Below are 25501 nucleotides of genomic sequence, written 5' to 3' on the forward strand. Positions count from 1 at the left end.
AAAGAAATAAGATTGAACAAGTGTCCACATATCTTTGAAGGGTTACAAATATGAAGAAAAGCCGACCAGCCAACCACAAACATGCAACTACCATATAACATCTCACTATGAAGTTTATGAAGCACATTTCTTGTAGTGTTTTTAAGTCATATACAGTCATAGTCACACACACACACACACACACACACACACACACACACACACACACACCGAGAGGACTGTAATTTCATTTGTGCTGTATGTCTTTTTGACAAACAAAACTGACTTTGAAGTTTGAACAGACAGACAGACAGAGAGAGAGAGAGAGAGAGAGAGAGAGAGAGAGAGAGAGAGAGAGAGAGAGAGAGAGAGAGACCGAGAATGATGTGCTTGACCTCAAAGTTGGAGTTTAGTATCTTACCTAAGAAGACTTCACCACATGGACAGGAGCAGATGACCATCAAACTTAGAATTAGAGGATGATCATGCACAGAGACAACAGCTGTTCTCCAAAACAAGAACTCAAATAACCAAACAGCCATGTGGAGTGAATACAAAGAGATGTTAAAGAATCACAAGGGGATGCAAAGTGTAGCACAAAGAAATATAAACAAAAGCAAAGCTATAGAAAATGAACAAACTGATAATAATCAAGTCAAAATACAAGAAATTTAACAGTCAATGTGTATAATATAACAGAATAACTATTACAAAATAAGAAAAGACTCAAACTGAAATGTTGTCTATCCATCTTTTATGACAGGTTCTTGGGGTGCTGGAAGCAATCCACGCTGACAAACGGGAAGGCATGGCATACCTGGACAGACAGACCGTTAAACACACTCACATTCACACCAACAAGCAATGTTACAGACACTGGTCAGGCTTAATTGCACGTCTTTGGACCATGGGATGAAACAGGAATATTTTGATAAAACCCATGCACACCATGGGAGAACATACAAACTCCACAGATAAAACCCCACAGATCCGAACTTGAACCTCGAATATTTCTACTGTGAGGCAAAATGCTAACTCCACCTAGCACACTGAAATGACCAGAATAGTTTCCAGAGAAATGTGTTGTGGGAAGCCATACCTCTGATTACAGTAGCACAGTTTATGTTTATCTCTCTTGTTTTTAGGCTTTAACCAGGCTAGTGAATGGTGTGTTCTGTGTTGGTTAGTTTGGCCAGTTTGTGCCGTTCACCATAGAAAATGGTTGCCTGAAAGCTAAAGTGCTCTGCACAGTGCACTGTGACCGCCCTGTACCCCAATAACTGGCAACGGCCTGAAGAAAAAAGTTTTCCCACGCGGATTACTTTAAAGCCCCTGCTTTGCTTAATCACTCACTTTATCACGTTTCTCCTCGAAATTAAATGTTGCAGTTAAATAAAGTGGCTAATCAGCATTACCAAAGCACTAAGACATTTTAAATAACATTGATACTTTTATAAGTGTTTAATCTGAGTTACATGCATGTTGGTTTTCACCTTGCATAAAGGTGGATAATAATCCGTCAATAATCCGTGGGGTTTATTCAAATCTCCACCTCTCCTTTTAGTCCAAGCAACAGTGAAGCTTTCAATGCGCTTCACAGAATGTGTCATTTCGTGATGCAAATTGTTTATAAATTATGAGGTGGAATAATCATTAAATTGTCTTTTTAATTGATTACTTTGACTTTAGGTTTTGTAACACCTGGCAAATGAACACTTTGTTTCAAAATTAAAATATAAGATATATATGTAAATAAAATATTGAGGGAAATTTGTTTCACTCAGATAGAAAAAGTTCTGAATATGATATATCATATGATAACTCAATTAAATTACCAGATGAAGACTTTGTTTTGACTAATTTTCTCAGCACTTCAAACTGGAGTTCAATAGGGAGTCTATTCACAGAGAATTAACGCTGTAATTCCACAACAGGCTGCCGTGAATTAACATGCGGCAGGCAGACCTCCTCTTCCCTTCCCTCCGGTGTCTCCGCCTCCTCAGACAGCGTCACATTTCGGTAACCCGGGCATTACCGAAAAACTCCGGTTCTTTATTCATCACAAGACACTCCGCCTGCGTCTCAGTCACACAGTTCTAATAATTCCGACGGTGCGCAAAGGCAGCATCAGCGAGTCGCTCAGAGAACAACAAACCAGCGGGAACAAACAAAAACATAAACAAATATGAAACGACTGGGAAATGTATTTACAGCGTGCCTCGGGACGTTCGCTCTTCTGCTCTGCCTGTATTCAGTGGAAGGTAAGTGTCTTTTTAAACCAGCTTCACGCATTGAATCTTATGATCACACTCATCAAATTGAATGTGAAGTTTTGTTTAACCGATTTCTACTTCTAACATCTGACTCCATTCATTTAATCCACAAATGGACTTTGGAACTCACACCTAGTTTCATTTTCTTTTATGCTTTTGGCAGCTGACTCTCCTGCCTTTTTCTCCTCCTTCTGATTCAATGAATTGTGCAACAAGCCTTGCATTCAAAATGGTTAGACTTTGCATACCTATTAATTCAGATATTGAATCAATGTTTGCCAGTATCGCTGTTGGATTTGATTTGATGCTCTCAAATGTGTGTTGCTGTCGTTAATGATGTCTTTAAGTGGAAACATAAGCCATCATTCATAAGAATTGACTGTAAACATGTCCACATCCTCCCACAACATTGCCCTCTGTAGTGTCCACAACAATCTCTTTTTACTCATCTGAGTTGCACTACTTAATCCTATTGTATATTTCAGTGGACATCCTGGGATCTGACGCATTTAAAGGAAAATAACAAAAATGAGGAAATAGATAACATCTTTTGTCCTTTGGTCTGAGAAGAATATTTATAGATGCAGCTTTTATTTTCCTGGCAGGATGTGATTACATTTGAGGCTACTCTGTTATTACATGTGAGCCTCTGTTATTAGTCACAGTGTTCATAAAGCCAGTAAAAAAGCAGCAGTGAGTAGTTCTTGTTTGTTTTTCTCATGCACCATCTACAGAACTGAGTAAAATGTAATCACATTTGCAGACACACTTGAAAATAAGATGACACATCACCAACTCTTCCAGCTTTGGTGATATTGTCTTCTCAACTTTGCATGTCAATGCATCATTGTCCCCGTTGGGCAGCTTTCCCGTCACGCAGAGCGATGGTGCAGACTGAGTGGAAAACAACACCATATGTGCTCCTGTCTGCAGCCAACCTGAGCCAGCTGTCCCCCCACCTAACTTTAACTCAACCTGCAAACCTGTTGCCAACCCAGAGGACTCAGGTGAACTCGGGACTGCTTCACGTTGCGTGCTGTTCATCTGCTGCCGTGATGTTTGAGTACATGCAGGACATGTTGCTTTGCTCACTGCCCACCTGTTGAATCAGGTGGGCTGGCGTCCTGAGCCTCTTGTGAGCTGTTGCACTGTCATGTTGTGTAACTGCTCATTCCTGAAAGAGCTGCATCCCTCTGAGCAAACCGGCTAATCCTGCAAGCCCTTAATCCTGCACATAAACACACTCTGCTGTCAGTGTTGGCTTCATAAAGATGTTTTAAGGCTGTTTCAAGATTTTTTTCCAGCTTTTATAACAGAGTCATTTGATTTCCTGATATCGACACTCAGGATCCAAGCAACAGGAAACAGTATTTAATTCACACAGACTCATTTCTAGCACGTTATTTTCATTTCCCTGTCAATATTTCCTGTAGACATGGTAATTAATTCATGTGAAAACCTGCTGACTGAAATGTCCCACTGCAGAAATGACCCCATGACCCAACGCAGTGGCTGTGCTCAGATCTGTCCTCATGCTGAAACATGTCATGTCAGTGGCATAGCCAGTCTGCCAGGCTGAAATGTGTTAGTGTGAGAATCTGCAAAGTAATCACATACGGTAGCTTTTCACACATCTCTCCACGTGGCTTGGACACACTCTCCAGTATTCCTAAGATTCTACTGAGATTTTATTGTTTAGTTCAGTGCCAGTCAAAAACAGAACAGCTTCGCCTACTCTGACGTGGCAACGGATGACTCAAAGGAAAGAGAAAACAAACACTGTGAGTTAAAGGTTTGTTCATTTTGTCAGCTTTAGCTCTCATGACTCATAGATCTGCCATTCACTGATCCCGCTCGAGGCCTCTGGCAGAGGTTTTACTTGATCCAGTCTGGATCTGTGACTCAGTTCTCCGGGCCTCTCTGGTGTTCGACTGCTGATATCAGAAACAGACAGAAAACAGATGGAGATGTGTCTTTTTATACTGTCATTTGAGATTCTGATAATAAGAAAATTATAAAGAGGAGAGCCAATAACACTGCACAGCATAACACCCCACTGTGCTGCTAGACTGGTATTCTGTAAAATATGAAGTCTAGCTTTGAGTCTGGGTCAAGACTTTCTCACTGTGTGTTCATGGGTTTCCTCCAGGTATTCCCGTTTCTTCCCCCAGGCCATAAAACAATTTGGTTATCACATACATGTGAATGTGGGTGTGTGTGATTACCTATCTCTCTGTCTGACCTGTGATGGACTGGTTCCTGTACAGGACGTACTCCTCCTGTTTGCTGATATATCTTTTAATGTTCCTGAATTCAATAAAATGACAGAGAGGACAGACGTTCCTGACCTGTAATATATTTGACATCAGTTTCTTTGTGGCAGGCCGAGGCAGAATCCGAGGTATTTCAGTATAAATGAGGCAAAATAGTGACGGCGCTGCTGTAGACAGCAGCTTCGGATGACATTTACAACAAAACCAATAAATAAGAAGATCACTGAAACATCAGTTTACTTGTATTAATGATCACTAATGTAAACATTACAGAATTCACAGTTTGATAGTCTGAATGTGAATCAATTGTGACCTGAATCTGTCATTTGGACTTTTTTTTTGTTTGCAATAACATGTACTACCACAACCAATTCAGCCGCAGAGAGTGATCACAATGTGGGGGATGGATAAAGCATCACTTTAATAATGGTTTACACTTTGTGTCTCTGTCTCCGTCTTTCAGGTGAATACTGTAAAGTCAACCTTTGCCACAATGGAGGAACGTGTGTGACGGGCGTCGGAGAGGATCCCTTCATCTGCATCTGTGCAGACGGCTTCGGCGGAGACACCTGCAACCTGACGGAGATAGGTAGAGCTGAAAAAGGAATAACCTCGCAGGAAAAGCAAGTGGCTAATCATGAACCGCAAGACTAATCCCGCTCCTTCTGTCGCCCAGGACCCTGCAATCCTAACCCCTGTAAGAATGACGGGTCCTGCGAGGTCATCTCTCCGACCAGACGGGGAGACGTTTTCAATGAGTACATCTGCAGGTGCCAGCCGGGCTTCGAGGGGATGCACTGTCAGATCAGTAAGTTATTTCTGGCTCAGACTCCCGTCCCTAGGTGGCCCCAATTTTCCTTTGTGTATTTGTAAAACTACACACTTTACATTCACGACTGCATCCTCAGAGGATATCTGGGTCTTTATTTAATGAATTACAAAAGCTTTTAAACAGCAAGTGTTGACATGAAGGATTATGCATTCAAGGGAGTTTTCTGGCAAAGTATCAAAACAGTTCATGGAATCTAAAGCAAAAGGGTTAAAATAAAAGAACGGGGAATGTGAGAAAATCAAGAAAGTCCCTCTCGGAGTGCTGGGTTTTTGGTACAAATAGCAGCAGGCCCTACTTCTGGTTGTATTCCCTATGTGGACTTGAACTGAGGAGGACATTTTCCATCCTGTCACAACACCAATGGTGAAAGAGATGTGTAGCCCGCTCAGCAGACTCATGAAAGGGACTCATTCAGAGGGCGCCGCGGTTATTCAGTTTGGCTAATTAGTAAAAGATCTCTCCAAGTCTCTTAGCATGCAGACACTCTTCACATGGCTTCAACACTGCAGCTATCTGTGCTGCAGTTTGACTCAGTCCCATGGTGAATGTCACTTTCAACTTTAGGATTACTGCAAAATAATTCCTTTAACACTGAAAGAGAAAAAAAAATGTAAATGAAACTTTTGTGCATCTCACGAAGCATTCATACCAAAATGCACTGAGCCGTGAATCTTCCATTTTGCACCAAAACACTTAAAGCTTATTTGTGTCTGTGAGTGCTGAAAGAAAAATTCCCCCTTTGACGACAAAGCGTGGAAGAGGCATTTTTCGAGAATGACCAGCTCACCCTCTTAAAGTCGACAGTCCGACCACCAATTGTAGTGTTTGCACAGTTTGTCCGTCATCTCCCAAGCAGTGTCTAAGTTTGAACACCGGCGAACTGGTGCAAAGATACTTCAGCAGAATGTAGGCTGTCCTGTAAAATGAATGTTTAATGTGAAAACATCAGCTGAAATGAGCAAAGTAAGCTTCACATACTGCTTTCTCTATCTGCATGATTCATGCAAGATTACTATGGATGGTTAGAGAATTTGAAGTGTTTAGTGCAGGCCGTGTCTGCACGCTGCATCTGAGGAACCAAAAAAGTGAGACCGTTTCAAGCTCCCTCTCTTGTTTAGACCGTTTGTTTCTCAGCATTATTCACTGGGCTTTTCTGGTGTTGTCTCAGACATACAAGCATTTGTTTCTAAGTTGTAACAATCCTCTTAGCATTAACGGGAACAAGAACCAAACAGACCAGTGAGACATTACGTCAACCTGTCATCTGCTTTAGTTCTGAAGTTTCTTTAGCAGTCCGTCAGAGAGGTGGAAAAGGACATGCATGCTGTTCTGCATATACCAGGGCAGTTTGCAGTTACATAGCTACTCTTTATTGAGTGCTTATATTCTTTTAAGTTTGGGTTAAAATTTACTGTCTATTTAAATATTCCTTTAGTATAGTTTACTTATAATGTTTGGCTTTATCTAGGTGGTCATCAGCTGCAAATTCCCATTAAAGCCAGTAAAAATTTGATTTAATTTAATGCATCATTTGACACATTTCCTGTGACTCCCTGATTGTGGAAGAGAAACACGTGAAGCTGCATTTACAACAGAGTAGATTAAAAAAAGATGAAGAACATTCATTGAAAGCAATTTATTACCAGCAAATTAAAGACATGTACATAATGAATCATCATAGCATGCTTCCAGTACAAAAAAAAAAAACAAAACAAAAAAAAAAAAACATTGCATTCATCAAACTAATAATAAACATCTGGACATGCTGTGTAAGCACGCCACCTTGTGGAGAGCAGTAGACAGCACATGAAACTGTGTCAGTAAACCTGAAGGAAGAGGATAGAGTGTTTAACAAAATAAGGTCTGACTCTGCACATATCAAATCTGTAATTACCATGGATGGACGGATGGATGGATTCCTCACTTGTATGTTCATCCTATGTGGATCAGTGATTTTCTGAGGTGCCTAAACACATTATTTGTCTGTGACTCTACCTCTCAAGTCTGAGTCACATCACAAAACAAAACTCACCCCATTCCTCGTTGTTTTGCTTTGTGGGGCTTCTGTCACTGTATTAGATTGAAGAGAAATGACCACTAAGTATTCATTCATGCCTCAGAATCCTCTTATAGGCTGTCCCTGGGCAGATGTACACAAAGACATCCATGATCTACCTTTTTTTTCTGTTTAATTTTGTACTAATACTTGTTTGAAGGTAGTTCGAGAACTCGAAAATGAGAATCTGTTGTATTTTTCAGACGAGAATGACTGTGCCAAACAGCCCTGTAAGAACGGAGGGAGCTGTCGAGACCTTGACGGAGACTACGCCTGCCAGTGTCCTTCACCATATGTCGGCAAGCAGTGCCAGCTACGTATGTTCCCCGGCTGCCATGTCAACACACGTCTATCTCGGATACAGTGTACACCTCGCTGCAATCAAAGCGCACTATATCACAGCATACTTACATAGGAAAGAGGTGTAGAAGTGCTATTGAGCCCGAACCAGAACTTCTCCAACCGAATACATTATAAAAGAGAATGCTTGAATTTCAGGACCAGGAATGGTGAGAATGTTCCCAAAAAAGAATATATTTTTGTCCTGTTCTGGGTCATTGGTTGCTGCAGCCAATGAAAGACATGTTGCTAGTTTATTTGTGATCATATAGCTTGTGCTAGCACAATATCCTTTGATTTTCTCTTCACAGCTTCATGTATCATATCTTTAACTTCTGGCAGATCCAAGTCTGCAAAATGCATTGGCATTCATCAAAACATGGGATAAAGTAATAGTTTTTAAAAAGCTACAGCAGAGTGATGCCACTTTTTCAACCTTATCGATGTAAATAGTGTAAATAATGTTGGGTTAAAAGACAGTCATTGACTCCAGACCCTCTTCCATAAACCTCAGGCTGCATTTCTCTGCTGGGGATGGAGGGAGGAGCCATCGTGGAGTCACAGATTTCCGCCTCCTCGGTGCACTACGGCATTATGGGACTTCAGCGCTGGGGCCCTGAGCTGGCTCGACTCAACAATCAAGGTGTGGTGAACGCCTGGACGTCCGCCACCCACGACAGGAACCCCTGGATCGAGGTCAGAGAGGAAAAGCCTTTCAGATCAGGAGGACGGCCGCCGGCAGCATTCGCACTGACTGACTCCTGTTTTCACAGATCAACATGCAGAAGAAGATGCGTCTGACCGGCATCATCACTCAGGGCGCCAGTCGCATGGGCACGGCTGAGTATATCAAGGCCTTCAAGGTGGCCAGCAGCTTCGATGGAAACAATTACGTCACTTACAAAGCAGACGGCCAACGCAGGGACAAGGTGAGACTTTACATCTGAACACCGCGATTATTGTCTAAAAGCTATCCTTTCTTTACTCGACTCACTTCCTTTTGGTTTGTTGCAGGTGTTTGTGGGAAATGCAGATAACGACAGCACGAAGACGAACCTCTTTGACCCTCCCATCATTGCCCAGTACATCCGCATCATCCCCGTGGTGTGCCGCAAAGCCTGCACGCTGCGCATGGAGCTGGTGGGCTGTGAGCTCAACGGTAAACACAAATAGAAATACAAATAGAAAACATCCAGTGTGGTTTTCACCATCACAGCAAAATCAGGAAAACTGACATAATCCAGCTCCGACCTCAGTAAACTTCCTATTCTGAGCCTGAATCCCTGCGGTGGGAAAAAGAAGGACTTTTGTTCTTCCTTTTGTTCCACTTCTTGTTGATGTCTTCTTTGTGAGGTCTTGCTGAAAGGCAAAATTATAGTGAAAGACTTTATTTTAACTGCACGAAGTCAAGCTGTGGTAAGGCCACCTTGCGAATATATAAACAGCGCTGTGTGTGCAGCAGCAGTACGTCCAGCTGGTCCCACTACTCACACACCAAGTAAACAAGTAAAACTTTCCCAGAGAGACAGTGTCCATACACACAGCTTAATTTGCAGCTCTCCTCTGCTCTCTGCGCCTCTTCCTCCTTGTTTCCGCTGGGTCACTTGTGGGGTTTTAATTATTAATTATGATCATTTGTCTCTGTGAATCTCAGCCACTGTCTTTAAATTTTGAGTCAGATTGATTCCTCTTGTCTTTGGGTGTAATCATCTGTTTTTCTTCTCCTCTCGTCTGCTCTTCCTCTTTCCCTTGCCCTGCTTGTTCCTCCCTCCACCTGCGTCGGGTTCACAGTGTATTCAAACACGGCAGGTTGCTCTGAGCCCCTGGGGATGAAGTCTCGGCTCATCTCGGACGCGCAGCTCTCAGCCTCTAGCACTTACCGCACGTGGGGCATTGACACGTTCACGTGGCACCCTCAGTTCGCCCGACTGGATAAGGCGGGAAAGACAAACGCCTGGTCCCCCGCACACAACAACCGCTCCGAGTGGATCCAGGTGAGGCAGGGCTTTGCGCTCGAACTGTGTCAAAATGGCCAAAAACCCAGCTGATGCTGCAGAAACTGACCGTTTACTTTGCATTTTCACCAGGTTGACTTAGAGAAGACGAAGCGACTCACTGGCATCATTACCCAGGGGGCGAAGGACTTTGGGGTTGTGCAGTTTGTTTCAGTGTTTAAAGTTGCTTACAGTAATGACGGAGAGTTGTGGAGTACAGTGAAGGACGAGAAGACCGGCAACGACCAGGTAAGACACCTGGAAGGTTTCTTGTTCACACACAATTTTATCCACAGTGATTAAAGTACCTACACCAGAACATTAGTCAAAAAACCACAAATTGTGTGGTTATACTGTGTAAGACAGCTGTAGATCACAGCATATGAAAAAACTCTGCATATTGCCATCTGCAGTAAACCAGACAAAGTGAATTATTTTTTATATTATCATTCACTCTTGATGTATCTTTGTTTTGAAAAGGTTAATAACTCCTGATATTCAGAATTTATAGCTTTCATTTTTACATTTTTACATAATTTTCACATTTTTCATGGTTTTGATTTGAAAGCATTGCATTGCATATTATTCTAGTTTAAACAGACATTTCTCAAAAATTGAAAACTGCTTTCAACTTACCCTCCCTTCACCAAATTTAACAAATATTGCCATCTCAGCTTTGTTGATCTCACAAATCCCACACTGATTTATATGATTTTCAATGAAATTTAAGTTTTTTAGTTTATTTTTTTAAGGCATTTACAAAAAATAGGATATTTGCATATTCAATTGTGAGATGAAGTTTGCTCTCTATAATGTGTAACATTCAAATCTGGAGTTTATTAATAATTGGTTAATGTATTCACTCTCTGGTTACTTAGTCACAGCTTACTTGTGTCAAGAGGAAATAAAAGCTTTAATCAGTTGAATTGTTGTTTTTATTGTATAAAAAGTGATTTAGAGTCCGATAAGTTAAATATCAGACTTTAAATAGAACTTTTTTCTTCACTTTCAGCTTTTCCAAGGAAACATTGACAACAACGCACATAAGAAGAACGTGTTTGAGCCGCCGTTCTTCGCCCGATACGTGCGAGTGCTCCCCTGGGAGTGGCACGAGCGCATCACTCTGCGCATGGAGCTGCTGGGCTGCGATGACTAGAAACACACCAGAGATCATCTGTCTGTGCTTCACCCTGGTTCACCCGCTCCTCCTCCTCCTCCTCAGACGGGCATTTGGAGCGGGTCCTGAACAGAGTCGCTTTTCACCTCCACGGAGATGCTTTGAATTCCTGAAGATCCTGGACTTTAACACTAGTAGCACTTTCTGACTAGTATTTTTTTCTATGTCTTTGTTAATACATTTGTTTGACATTGCAGCTTTTCATTGCACAGACTCCACCATTCAGGACCCACACTTTTAGTAGCTTTTAATCAATAAACATTACACAGATGTTCTTGTCTGTATTTATCAGTCCCAATCTTTCATGTTGTTTTAACACTGTTTCCTAACCTCTGTTTCATTCGGCCAAGCACTCTCTCAAACTGGCATCATGATTCAGGGCTTGTGCAATACATGCCATATTTTGATACTTCCGGCTGTCTGTATGGATAAAGTTTGTCACTGAGTTTGTCAACTTTCAGTTTAAAACCCACTGACTCAGTTCAATAAAATACACCCATTTAGATTTTTTTTTTTTTTTTTTTTTTTACACTTTTTCTTCTTCATTCTTGGATCTACTTTGAGGACTCTTTAATTCTTTTTACACATGTGAAATGTTTAGAAATTTGTGCAGAAAATACACACTGTTTTACATTTGCTTTTGTTTTTTTAATTAATCCCTTATCTTGTACTGCGATAATAAACCATTAAATTAATCTGTGTCAGGGTGTTTGTCTGTATCCTCTCCAGTGTTTACCACAACACCACTATTAGTTAATATCTGCAATTTGTTAGGCAGTTGTGTCGCCTCAATATATAAAAAATGTGCAAAAACAATTGATATAATCAAAATATGAAGTTTTAAAAAAGGCAACATTATCACACTGGCTGATGCACCTATTGAGCAGTTTCAGTTTGCTCACACTTTTTAGCAAACATTTTTTATATTTATCTTAGAGAAAGGCCTGGACTGGTTAACGCTGCAACAGCACCCTCTGGCGGCGATGTCAGAACACGACACGCCGCATTGCTAATCTACTGTAATGTCAGTTTATCTGTACTTCTACAGAAGTCCAGAAGTATTCCTACTACCTATTCAGTTACATAATTAAATGACACGTAAGAACAATTCACACGACTGTCCTACATGAATGTTACAGGTCAACGTTGACTTGTCCCACAATGTATTTGCTTTATTATTGAAATTTTGAATCTGCATTCATCTACAGTATTCTATACGTTGATTTCTTAAGAGGAAAAATATTCTGTTCGAATTTACATGTGCTGAGAAAACAAAGTGTGTGTAAAAATGTACCTTATTTTACTTGAATGTACTTCACTGTAAAGTAGGATGCTAAAGAAAAGAGTGAAAATGTTTTGAAAATGTTTATTACTATTACCAGCTGATCTTTAATTCCAATGAAAAACTGCTGATTCCAGCTGAGGCAAACAGGAGCAATGACTGAGGAATGTTTCACAAGTGTAATTTAATAAACTGGAGATTAAAGGTAAAACATGGTGGTAATATTACCAATTTAAAAAAAAAATCAACACAAAACTGAAGATTAACTTAAAGTTTCTTTATTTTACAAACAAAGGTATCTTAATTTCCATTTTCATGTCATATTTGAAATGTTTAATGAAAGAATTAGTCCATATTTCAAAATTTTGTGGGTTAAACTCCAGAAAAAAAACCGTAAAAACAAGTTTTCTGACCAACAGCAGCACATGTACAGACATTGCTGAAGACAAATTCAACTTTTTTCCATTAAAAAACAACTAAGAGTCATAAATGAGTCACTTCTGATTCATACCAAAGTACAAGTGCTGCTTCTTCCAAAAAAAGGAAAAAGAATCCCTCTCTGAGAGACAAACCTTCTACTGAAACGTAGCTTCAAAGAGCAGCCGTTCGATGGTCATCCTGATGCCCGTCTTCTTATGTGGAGATAGTTTCTTGAACATCTTCACCAGAGTCATGAAGTAGTACTCGTCACAGTCTTGTGGTTTGTCTAAGTCGGTTTGTACAGTTTGGTGACGTTTAGCAGCTTCGGTCTGATTTGAGCTGCAGACGAGAGGAAGCTCAGACTGACCACTTCTCCCCTCTCGGCTTCTTCTGTCCTGAGAATCTGAGTGGACGATCATTTCATCACTGTCTTCTTCACGTTCCTGTGAGAATAGACACACATTTCAAAAAGCACATCGAAAAATCCCTGAGATGTGACTGAAGACGTCTGACTCACACAAGTTACCAGTTATCTGCATTTCAACATTTCTAATAAATATTCTTCTACTTTGATGTGAATACACCAGCTGTGAAACTTCTTTAAAAATGTGATTGAATTTCACTGTGATAAAATCTAGAGCACCTTGTGACAGAATTTTGCGTGACTGTTTATCACATGCAAACTGTTGCTTTGAGAAATTACTCGAAAAAAGGTCACAAGACAATACGTGGTAACTAATTTGAAGTTGCTATCACAGTTTAGAATAACTGACAGAATCAACCACCACAGGATGAATTCCTGTCTGTGCAGCTGCATTTTCTCTCTGCAGGGTAACAACACTGCATGGAAAACCAAGCAGTAAAGTTTATATCCACAACTTGCCATTTTGGACTGAAGATAAACAGTTTTTCTCAACACATTCATCAACATAAAAAACAAGAATTTACAAGGATTACAGACAAACAAATCTAAATTCCCCCATTACGGGACAAAAAGGAATGTTGATCCATCTGTGAGTCGGGTGCCATAAGACTGATTATAGTAAATCGAATGAATAATATTTGACTTCTACAATAGCACCTAAAATGTGGGTGAAGTTGTCAATACAAAGAAATAATGGGAGCTGACGGTGTTCAACATACAAATTTCATCAGCTGCAGATTACAACACAAATTCTGCTTTTCCCTGTGTCAAAGCTGGAGACCCAGTCCTGCTCCTGTTAGAATAGTTCAAATGAAAGTGGTTGTTATTGTGCTCTTCAGGACTCTGATAACAGTCCATTTCAACTGGAAGTGTCTTCAGATGCAGAGTGGTGTCTCCATCAGGATGAGACTGTCATAAATAAAGACTTTGTTTGACATCTCAACGATTAAATGGTGGAACGTTGCTGCAACGCTCTTTTGTTCGCACCAACAAACAAAAGATTGGTGCACTGTTGTCTGAACTCACTCTTAGGAAGTCATCTGAAGGCGCGTCGCCCTGTCCAGGACTCCCTCCGCTGGTCTGGCGCCGCTGCCTTAAAGCTGACTTCAGTGACCTCCGGCCTCTCTTCTGCTGGGCCTGGATGCACATCGGTATGTGATTGGTTAAATTAACCTTGGTCGTCATCATGTTGCTGCAGTACAGACAGTGGTAATGAGGCTGTGCTCGACACTCAAGTCCACATCGGTGGATTGTGTACTCTGTAATATGAGGGCAAAATGCAATGGTGAGCATCGTTCGGCTGAAACTTTTCGATTACAAAACGCAAAACTTGTAATTGTGAAACATGAATAAAACCAGTACCTCCGATGTAAAAGGCTTGCTTTAGATGATATTCCAAATGCTCCTTCACTTTGCTTCGTTTGGCAGGTTTGAATATTTTGGGTAAACAAAATGGGCAATGATATTTAACAGCACCACAGCAAGTGAGGCATTTTTGAAGACGTGGAATAGAGAAGCCCCTCTGGATAGAAACAGGAATCTAGGAGACAAAAACAAATTAAAATTAAATGAGGAAGGCAGAACCATTTACAGAAATTAGGACAACACATACAAAAAACATTCAACAATTACTATATATTTTTAAAAAGCTACATAAAAAGACATATAGGTGAAATCTGAGGGTTTTTTTTTTTTACATTAACATATAAGGCTGTTCCAGCCATTTTGAGCTCAGTGGACATCATCAAATGCTTCTGTTCTGCTTTTATTAAGGAATAGCAAAGAGTAAGGAGCTGGGGAATCTGAATGACCATCTTGGTTCAAAAAGGTAAAACACTTCAATCAAGAAAGCTGCCAGAAATCTGATGCAGGAAAATAAAAGAATTCTAAAACCAATACAAGAAATAAGATAGCCATTAGAGAAACTGCATAATAGTGGTAACATGTGCTCTCCTTTTGGCGTTTATTTTAATACTTCAGTTGCTGAATTTTGAACATACACAGCAAATTACATCTGTTTAGCTGGCACTGGGCTTATCACACACTTCATTGGGATAAAGGGTTTGTGTGAAAAATCAAGCTTTCTGTGTGGAGTTTGCATGTTCTCCTAGGAAAATTATTTTCCCTTTTGCACAGTGTGTGTGGTTAACTTCCTCTCATGTGATAGACTGACAACACAATCAGGAAGTCTTCATGATGTGCAGTACAGTGCTCTGATGTAAACAATGTGTATTATAATGATTATATAACCTCCAGAATAATATATGTCCTTTTAAAACATCTTGTATATTTTTGTTAGGGAACAAATTAAAAAAGTAGGTGTCTAAAAACAACTAAACTGTAAGTAATGTGATAGATTTCCTGACCTTTTCAGGCAAATTCATTTTTAATAACTAATAGCCTCTGTCTTTGCCATTTAAATATCACAGAAGTGAAGTTTGTTGTCTAAACAAAATCCATTCTGGAAAAAGGTGCACATTTAAGACAAAAATATCCAAAAAAATGAAATGGAATTAAATCACAAATCGCTATATTAAGTAAGAAACAAACATAAAGACAGTAATCCGGACAATCATCAGTGAGTTCATATAAAACAAATTTAAACAAAAACTTCTGTATTCAAAATTTAATTGCAGGCATAGTTTTTATGTTAATAAACTGTATGTTCGTTCAGACCTGTGTGATTACCAATGAAGACCACCTGAGGCTCATTAGCTATGAAAAATCTACTGCAATAAAAAGCAAGCAGGAGACTTTTCCGTCGTATGTCACTGAAACTGTGAAACCTATCGTGATTGTAAACTATTAGAAACAGTAATCGTAGATTAATTTGCTCACTTTTTGCGGCTGACCATCGTCCATGTTCACCACCTCCTCCGAGCTTCTCCGAATTTATCCGAACCTTCCCGAATCTTCTTCTCCTTCTCCTCCTCCTCCTCCTCCTCCTTCTTCCTCTTCTTCTTCGGTCAACAATCAAAAACAGACCAACACAGGTGGGAGAGAATTTTTGAATTCACTAAATACTAATTAAAGAATTCAATATCTGCGTTTGATGTGTATTTCCCTGTGACCTAAATGATCAATGTCCTGACTGACACAAAACAACAACAACGAGCCATAAAAACATCGAAAAACTAACATAAAGCAAACACCTGCCTCCACAACTCCATCCAGAAGCAAACATTATGCAACACACTACAGATAACTTACTGAAAGGGGTTCTTTAAGTGCTTTAATACCAAACATAGATGAAAAAAAGTTATACTTTAATTCAAACCAATGTCATTTTTGACGAGTACTGTAAAGTATCTCTGTTTTCTCTGGTTGAAATAAAAACTCACATGGCAGCAATATTCCACTCACATTCGGTTGAAGTGGAGCCAGAACAGTGAACAAAGAGGGAAACGTTGGTTCGATCCCAGCCAGCAGAGGGCAGTCAGATATCTGAGCGCTTTTCATTCAAAGCAGAACAAAATGTGCAGTTTGTACTAGGATGCAATAAAGACTACTTATATTACAACCGCAGGATCTGTAGAAAAACATAAGAACAGGATTTGATTCCTGGCCAGCACTTATGCAAGCGACCCACGCCTCAATTCAACTTGATCCAATATTAGCATCATAGAGCCTGGTTGAATGAGATGTTTCCCGAATTCTGTATAAGCAACAGTCATGCAGAAAATCAAATCTGACAAGTGAGGAAAGACAATCACATTAAATGTGAAGAATGCGTGGTAATGCTGGAGCCTATATGTGAGATGAAAGGTGATGCTCGGACAGTGAGAGAGGGTGGAAAGGGTGGAAAGGCTAAGGAGCACACAGTGTACAGTTACTGACGTATGTTCACTGACCCCGCAGTATGTCTCAGGGTTATGAGGCATTTACATGTGTGGTACTGCATAATCACTATCACAAGTCTTGTTAGGTTCATGTGAGGATTCATTAAAATTTGCCCTGCAAAACCAATTAGGAATGACAGAGTTTCAGCACCGCAGGTCTCAGTTCTGATAACTTCTGTGTATTTCACTAACTGGCACAACAGAAGGGAAGAATTAACAGGGACTTTTTGTTGAAGAATAATGATGAATAGGGAAACCTGATGGAGTCACAATGACTGAAATTCAGAGAAATAAATTTCTCTGATCTTATCATCAATTGTGACACTGTATTTGTATGAGTAAATGAATTAGATATCGATGAGGCAATTAAATCACACTTTTCCTTCATAGTTTCCCCTTAATAGCTGCATTTATGTCATTTTTCAACTTCTCACAGTCTGACCCTTTTCTTTTCTTTTGTCAGTAAATGATGCTGCATTTGAAGAAGAATTTAAAGGCAAGTTTCAATCAGTGAAGACCTTATTTTTTTGTTCATGTTTTTCCACCTTTGTGAACCAGCTTTCATTGTGCTCCACACACACATCCTAAAACGAATAAAGATAATTGGCATTTTTACAGTTTTACTAGAGTTCAAGAGAATATATTTGCCATTTTTGTTATTGTTGATGATGTACACAAAGAGTGCCACAGTGAATGTTCTTGTTTGTGATTTGAGCGGGATTTGAGTGCAAAGAATGAGACCATTGTTTGTTTTGCTAAATTAAAACAGCTGGAACAAAAGTGTAGATCCACGTTCTCCAGCCCTGTGGCTAGTAGCCTCAAAGTTGGGAGAAACCTCCAAAGATAACTTGAAAACTTCATCAATCAAAGGCTTTTTTCTGGGTCAAGTTCTTGATGTGCAGAATTGCGACGACCCCTATTTGGGTCTGTTTGGAGGCCTTTCCGCAGAAAAGTGCATACTCCACACGTGTGGAGAATACACTCCAACTCCCCCCGACTGCCAATCCTGCAGTGTTATTCACTCAGTGATTGACTGATAACCTGAGTGTGTATACTGCCCTTTGTTGACGTTGGATGGAAAGGCCAGCCTGGGGTGTAGAAATGGGATGGAAAGCCAGACAAGGCTACTTTTGCGTGATGCATCAGTTTGCATCAGTTTGAGCTTTTATGTTGTCATGTCAGTGAGTTTGTAAGGGAATGTACCATATACACAGAATCGCGTGAATCTTTCTTTTCATGCTAATTCATACTCACTTGCTGTCAATAAAACCATGCATTTATGTGAGAGTTTTCCTTGGAAATTAACAATTTACACGTTGGAGCCACACACTGGTCATTTAAACAACCAGTCAATTAAAGAGACAGACACGAGTTCACCTATAATGCTCACTTTTGGTTTAATAGAAGAAATAAAATACAATCTTGCACAGGGAGAACTTGCAAACTCCACACAGAACAGATGAAAGTACATCGGAGGCTAAACTGTAAACTGCCTGGCATCCTGACAAAGACAATTTCAGATACAAGCACATTAAATACATGTTAGATAAGAGTGGAAATAAGGAGAGATGTGTAGGACTTGGTGTGATTTTACTGAATAGCTGCATGAAAAACATGATTAGGTACACTTGTGACGATTATACAAGTCACATTTTTACAGATGTGTTGATATTTTATCAAAAGGAAGTAAAACTAGAAGACAGGGTAAGTGAAAATCACATTTCAACTTGAAATCCCAGCTGATACTAGCCTGTTGCTACCATTTGAGGCAGAAGAGGTTTTTTTTTAAATTTCATTGACACTAGTTCTGCTGTAACATTATATCAGAACAGCTTTTTTACATAATTGCAGACTCCAGAAAGTTTCCATTAAATCCCACCCTTCGTCTCCAAACTGGCAGAGTGAACCTGAGTCAAAGTCAGAATAGAAATCTGAAGAGCTAAAGTGAATTCCACTTGGCAACTTCCTCTTCATAGTTGAGGTTCTTGAGGGTGTGCACCCCAACATAGGCAACATTTTGGTACAACCTCAGGAAACTGTGTCATGGAGTCGGTCAGGGAGTTTCTAAACAAAACAGCGAGAGGTCAGCAGCAGGCTGGCGAAATAAACACCACAGCAATGTGTGAAGTTTATTTTGTGCCTCTGATTCAGACACAAGTATGAACTGTTGTCCGTGACAACAATCACATCTTTATTGCTTGAGTGAATTTGGAATAAATGGCTCTTTTAGCGTTTGACTGCAATATGAATATTGATTGGAAACAGCCGAGAGGATATTAGAGCTGAAGTTGCCCTGAAGGTAATGTGTATCTGTCACAGTTCAACTGCAGTATCTTCACTGATTAGATAAGGTCAGTGATGTACAGACCCTCGTGTTGTTATTATACATTTGGGGGTGTGTTTGCAATTTGCTGTGCTAGCGGTATTCCTTTAAAAAGTTGAATTACATTATCCAAAGGGAGGTTTATATTATTTATTTATTTAAAATCTTAATCATTTTGTTGAGGATTCTTCAATAGTTGGAAAGAAATGTTTGGATCGAGTTACTTTCCAAGAAGCGTAAGAAGTAATAATGAACATACAGACAAAAATTGTTAAAAATGACAGGGGTATTGTTTAAAAGACTACATGTTGTTGCTTTTGAAAGCCAAGATTCAAATCAAAGTTCAGACGTGTTGGAAACCTCCAAAAAAATGTGGTGAAAACATTGTTCAAACAGTATTAACACATATGACAATAATACAGCAAGTGTAGAATGGCTGTAAATAAACCAGTAAATTAAAAACAGCATTCACAGAAACGCATGATCAATTTCTGCATTTTTATTTCTATTTTTTTAAATGGCAGGCCCGCCCACTTTCTGCGCCACTTCATCTAAGTTCAGGGGAATTGCTTCCTACGGAAGGCATTGCACTTGCTCCACTGATTTAAATTGTAAACACAGACATATGCACAATGTCACACACATGCATTCACACCTACAGCCTACTTACAGTCACGAGATAACCTCCAACTCGTGTTTGGATTGTGGAAATAAACTGCAGAAAACCAAAACATACAGAACAAACATGGAACTCCTCACTGAAAGGCCCCTGAGCCGGGAATCAAACCGGGGATTTTCATGCTGGAAGGTGAGAGTATCAACACCATACCAACATGTGGTCCAATTACAACATTACTTTGAGGTTGTGAATTTTGACGAAGTGTCACCACCTGATTGCTTTTTATATTTGGACACATGTTACCTGTGTTTTCTGACGCGCCTGTCCTTTTCTTATACGTCTTTATGTGTCTCTGATCCCATCTTATGTCTTGATTTTTGGTTTGACCTGATCAGATTGTATCTTGTTGAATTTGTCTCTTATTTTTAAAGCTGTGTCGTTCATGTCTAGCTTGTTTACTGGTGTCTGTTTATGCTGCTGGTCTAGACCTACTACACCTTCTCTCATTGTTCCAAAAATACATTCCACTATATTTTATTCATTAGACTTAAATCCTTGGACTCATTTTGAGTTTTGGCAAAACTTTTTTACATGTTTTTCTTGTGTCATATGCATTGTGTGTCCCTCTATCTCCTCTAATAAAATACATGACCATTTCCACCAATTTAAGAGTCAGTTGCTCCTGAATATCACACGACTGAAAGTGTTCACCAGTCCCATCACAGGAGGTTGTTTTCTTTAACCGTGGAGTTGTAGATAAGAGCAAACAAAACAATGTATGATTGTAACACAAACCATTCCCATCAGGCATTGACAAAAGTCTGCATTCAAAGAAAATCTTTTACTGTCAAATGTGATTTTTTGCCATGAAAAACATCATTAAGCCCATGTGTTACCATTTCAGCCAAACAGTCACATTTCCAAGGTGATGGTAGTCATTAGACCCCATGCAGTCAACTGAAGAGGCAAGAACTTCTAAGAGGATATTCATCTGACTTCTTTCTGATAATCTAGTTGTCACAGCTGAAGAAGCTCATCATGTGGATGCATGATTACCAATGCATTTACTATCAAATGGCCACTTGTCTTTATCCTCCCTCCTCGTGTGTCTGAGATCGGCTCCAGTGCCCAGCCAGCCTAAGTTTACCCAAGGTGATGCCATAGTGATTAAAATGTTTGGTGGAAAGATTATAGATCAGAACTAAGAGCACAAGAAACTCTGTGGAAATGAAAGAAAAACCATCACAGAGCTGCAAAAGGACCAGAAAGAGATGTTAAATATTTTCAAAGAGCCACAAAAGTATGGAAGAAGACAAAACAACCTCAAAGGTGCAAAATAGACTGACACACACTGAGAAGCAAGGCACTTTAAAATACAACAACAGTGAGATTCTAACACAAGGTGCTTTAAACAAAGTAAAAAAACATTAAATGATGTAAAATGATGGTATTTTCACAAAACCCATGTCAAAAGTCATAAATTAATACAAACTTTACTCTGCTCTGAAGGTCGAAATTGTTTTACTACATGCACACAAAAATATCAAAAATAAACTTTGACTCCTAAATGGAAACATGTAGAAAACTTAGACCAAAACAATCTTAACTGCGAAAAATACACACATGAATTCTATTTATACTCCCTAGACAGGAGAAGTCTCGAGATACTCTATTTTAGATAATGTACAAAATAATCTCACTAAATACAATTTCTCCATAAAGGCATAAAAATGTGATACAAAGATATTAAATATGACATATGCATTCACTTCATCAGAATGAAATAATGACCTGTTTAAAAATATGCAAAGAAAATACACATATAGAATATTTGAAAATGAAGGCAGGTTTGTATCATGGAATAAAAAGTAAATAATCACAATAACTGCTAAATGGACAAATATCATCATAAAAATACAAAGAGACAACACTAGCAGTGAAATGCAAAATGACCACAAAAAGGGTGGATGGGAAGGAGTGGGTAGCGGGGCAGAAAATAATTATTAAAAGATGCTAAATGACATACTAAGATATATAACTAACACAACGTTGCAAAACGACGACGAGGCACAAATTGACAACAAATGGATGTGAAATTACACAGACAGACCACAAAAACACACAGAATAACCTTAAAGAAAGAATATATATATATATAGTCACTTTTGCTTCCTTTGGAGACGGAGATGTTTTGAACACGTGAGTGTTAAAGGATCTGTTGTCTCAGAATCCGCCTTCACAACAGCAACATCCGCTCTTTTTTTTATGTTTCCACTTTTGGTGAAAATTAAAGTTACGTCACAGTTTCTGGTCCTGCGGAGGGTGTGGGCGGATGGGGCGTGGCTGCGGTGAGGCTCGCTCCTGATTGGCTGTTCTGCGAGCCTCCGCCAGCTCGAAGTATTTAAATAGCCAATCAGCTCGCTGTGTTCAGTATGTGTAGAAGCTCCGGAGAAGCTGAGGCCCTCTCTCGGTGGAACACCGTGTCCGAGTGACAGCTCGTCTGCTCTTACCTTACTCACTCAACTCAAGTACCATGGAGGACTCAAGTAGTTGACGTTTCCTGCTGCAACCTTCTCTTTTTAAGCTTTCTTCACGTCTGATCTCTGATCTCCCGACCCGGTTTTTATTGACGTTTTGAACCCATCCGCGACTTTGTTTTTACGAGCTTCGACCAACCAGGAAACATGAAGTACATCATTGGCATTGGCGGGTGAGTCCTGTTGAATGAATGGGAGCTAAAGCTAAAGCTAACAGGCTAACGGAGCTGCTAGGCCTCTGGAGCCCGGCACACGTGGGGAGGTCGGTCACCCGCTCAACTGTTGCTTTGTCTCCGTTTTGCTCTCTGGAGCAGCGTGTCTTTATGTGTATGTTCACTCGACAGTGCTTTTACCATACATTTTATTCACGGTCACATATGCGTAAACAAACGTTTACCGACGGTCACAACATCGTGGGGACAGCGGGTGAAACCGCCATGTACCCACGATGACCCACCCTTTTTAAACATCGGAGTATGAAGTGCTCTCAGGAGCATTAACGACTTTTCATCTGCATCAATCTCGCGCCCAAATTTAGCGGCAAATGACTTGGTTTGTTTTTCAGCTTGAATACAGTATGTCCTCACTATGCTTTATCAGTCCGTGACCCTCCCAGACAGCTGCTATGCTCTTATCAGAATGGCAATGCCATGCGTGATCGTCCTATCCATGCCCCGATCTTATCTGTAACTTTTAGAACTTGCATCAAACTCTTTAATTTTTCGTTGGAATTATCTTTCCGGGAATGTGCACGTGATTATTTTAATCCGCATTTCCTCTTTACAGCTGTGTATCCGAGTTCTGCTTTCTTTCGAAAATCATGAAGCTTTGCCTGATCTGAAATTGTGGTTGTAATTAGTTAACTGTGTTCTTGCATGATCAGATAATACTTGGCAGGTGTGGATCATAATTTTTTAACCTTGATCATCTTTACCGTCATCTTTGAGAAGTGCCAATATTGAACATACAATAAACTTTTACTGTAATTAAGGGTCCATAAAGTGGAGCGTTTGTCTTGTTGTTTGCCTTATCGTTTAACTGTGAATTGGAGCATGACCTTAACACCATTGCATCATGTCCCATTCATTTCCCTGTGTTGCTTTGTTTCATGCAGTGTGACCAACGGAGGGAAAACCACCCTCACCAACCGACTGATCAAGAACCTGCCCAACTGCTGTGTCGTGCATCAGGATGACTTCTTCAAGGTGAGTCTCACACACAGCTATATTTGGTGAATTTTTGATGTAGCCAAGTTCAGGGGTTAGTGTTGCTCATGCAAACGAGCAGGTTGTTAACAGATGCTGCTTGTGTGTAACGGCACTGTCAGTCTTCCATTTAGCTGAGTGTAGCTCTAGTGGAATGTACCTGGGTACATCTTATCAATGTATGTTTCAGCCCCAAGATCAAATTGAAGTTGGTGAAGATGGCTTTAAGCAGTACGATGGTAAGCCTGGGCTTTTTGAAGAGGTTTGTGTGTGTGTGTGTTTGTGTCTGTGTGTATGGATTAGTGTGTCTGCTATGGTTGTAACATTGTGTTAATTTTGTAATCTGCACAGATTATAAACAATTGTTGTATTCTAAACAAGTGTTTGTTATTTTCTCTTTGCAATTTTTCTACACATTTCTCCCTTTTCCCTCTTTTACTCTATTTCCTCTCCAGTCATTACTGCTTTGGACATGGACGCCATGATGAGCACCATCTATGCATGGCTGGAGAATCCGGTGAAGTTCGAGAAGTCCCATGGCGTCAATAACACCCTGGACACGGAGATTGTCCCAAAGTCCGACAATAAGGAAGAGGAAACTCACATCCTTATTGTGGAGGGCTTCCTGCTTTACACCTATGAGTACGAGCCAGTATTATCATTTCCGAGCAGGTTTTGAGGTGTTTTTTTTTTTTCCCCTCCTTCCCTGTCAAATGAAATGAATAATTTCTCTGTCCTTTCAGACCATTGATCGACGTGCTGAACCAGCGTTACTTCATTTCCATCCCATATGAAGAATGCAAAAAGAGGAGGTGGTAAGTTTTCAGCCATCGATCTACAGATGTATTTGTAGAGTTGTCTGTGCACTTGTTGGCTTTTGGTTAAAAGATGCGTTTGTTTTGCAGCTCCAGGAACTACGCGGTGCCAGACCCCCCCGGCCTCTTCGACGGCCACGTCTGGCCCATGTATCTGCAACACAAGAACATCATGGAGGCATCATGTGTTGATGTTGGTAAGTCTGCTTTAAAAAAAAAAAAAAAAAAGAACTCTTGTGTAAAATATATATATATATACACATAAAATATGTTGAATTGGGAAAATTAATCCAGATTTGCTTTCGATTACAGTGCAGCTTGATGGAACCAAGTCAAAGGAGCAGCTGTTCAACTTTGTCTATGGGGACATCCTCAATAACATCCAGAAGTCTTTCTAACAAAGGTACTAAAATCCCGCAATTGGCCTCCTAAATCTGGAAGAAGCTTAATTGTTTTTTTGTGTGTAACAGATTGTTTTTCTTCATTGCAGGTCATCCGATCGGCTAAAAGGAGCACACTCTCAAACTGCACGCAGAAACCCATCTTGCCTTAAGTTTCTACCTGGCAGCTCATTCAACCGACTGCTATGATTTTTTTTTGTTTTCTTTTGTAAATTTTTAACTGGCAGCATTTAATGCTGGCATGATTTTATATCGACCGTATTTATTGCTTTGTTACAGCCTGCACTCAAAGAGTTGATGAAACATTCAGAGGATGGTTGCACTCAGCTGACAATAAATGATCCTCCTACCAACTTTGTTCTCCTGTTTTTCCTTGACGAGATAACGCTTCCCGTTCGACAATAAACCCCTCATAAACACACTTCATTTTCAGTGTACGTTTGTGTATCATGGTCTGGCCCCTTTGACTCAGTGATAGTTGTAATGTTGGGCTTGGTGAGAACACGACTTTCCCTATCTTGTGCCAGGCGGCATTGGTGTGAATGATAAAGACCTGAGTCACAAGGTAAGCCTCGTGACCGCACGTTTGAAGTGCAGTGCTTATCTAGATTCAGACGCGCTTTGGCCTAGTTTCTTGGAACTTCTTAACTTGTTCCGGACCGTACCAATTGCGTCACTCAACACTTTGAAAGTTTATAGGACTGTATATAGTG

General features: G+C 40.0%; 3 protein-coding genes across 5 annotated transcripts; 2 read left to right on the forward strand and 1 right to left on the reverse strand.

Moving 5' to 3' along the window:
- The first annotated feature begins 2012 nt into the window (after positions 1–2012).
- LOC115392337 (lactadherin-like) lies at positions 2013–11615 on the forward strand. Of its 2 annotated transcripts, none has more exons than XM_030096943.1 (10): positions 2013–2240; positions 4989–5114; positions 5202–5333; positions 7617–7730; positions 8267–8448; positions 8526–8681; positions 8767–8911; positions 9562–9746; positions 9840–9995; positions 10759–11615. In XM_030096943.1, the coding sequence occupies exons 1-10, from the start codon at positions 2165–2167 to the stop codon at positions 10900–10902; spliced, it is 1416 nt and encodes a 471-aa protein (XP_029952803.1). In that variant the 5' UTR covers positions 2013–2164; the 3' UTR covers positions 10903–11615. The 2 variants fall into 2 exon arrangements, with proteins under 2 accessions (XP_029952803.1, XP_029952795.1); XM_030096935.1 differs by having other exon boundaries at positions 2015–2240; positions 9544–9746.
- A 1165-nt stretch (positions 11616–12780) lies between these two features.
- Positions 12781–16469, reverse strand: LOC115387916 (uncharacterized). The gene is made up of 5 exons (XM_030090858.1): positions 16413–16469; positions 15888–16006; positions 14412–14589; positions 14076–14308; positions 12781–13068 (listed from the first exon to the last, which is right to left on the reverse strand). Exons 2-5 carry the CDS (start codon positions 15909–15911, stop codon positions 12781–12783), a joined length of 723 nt encoding a protein of 240 aa, XP_029946718.1. The 5' UTR covers positions 15912–16006; positions 16413–16469.
- Positions 16470–22248: 5779 nt separating this feature from the next.
- On the forward strand, positions 22249–25141 carry mibp2 (muscle-specific beta 1 integrin binding protein 2). 2 transcript variants are annotated; one of them, XM_030096444.1, is made up of 8 exons: positions 22249–22540; positions 23482–23572; positions 23763–23811; positions 24028–24214; positions 24316–24387; positions 24478–24584; positions 24700–24790; positions 24878–25141. In XM_030096444.1, exons 1-7 carry the CDS (start codon positions 22515–22517, stop codon positions 24783–24785), a joined length of 618 nt encoding a protein of 205 aa, XP_029952304.1. In that variant the 5' UTR covers positions 22249–22514; the 3' UTR covers positions 24786–24790; positions 24878–25141. The 2 variants fall into 2 exon arrangements, with proteins under 2 accessions (XP_029952304.1, XP_029952312.1); XM_030096452.1 differs by lacking the exon at positions 23763–23811.
- Positions 25142–25501: the final 360 nt, after the last annotated feature.

This window comes from Salarias fasciatus, chromosome 1 (assembly GCF_902148845.1).
Source record: "Salarias fasciatus chromosome 1, fSalaFa1.1, whole genome shotgun sequence".
NCBI classification, from domain to species: Eukaryota; Metazoa; Chordata; class Actinopteri; order Blenniiformes; family Blenniidae; genus Salarias; species Salarias fasciatus.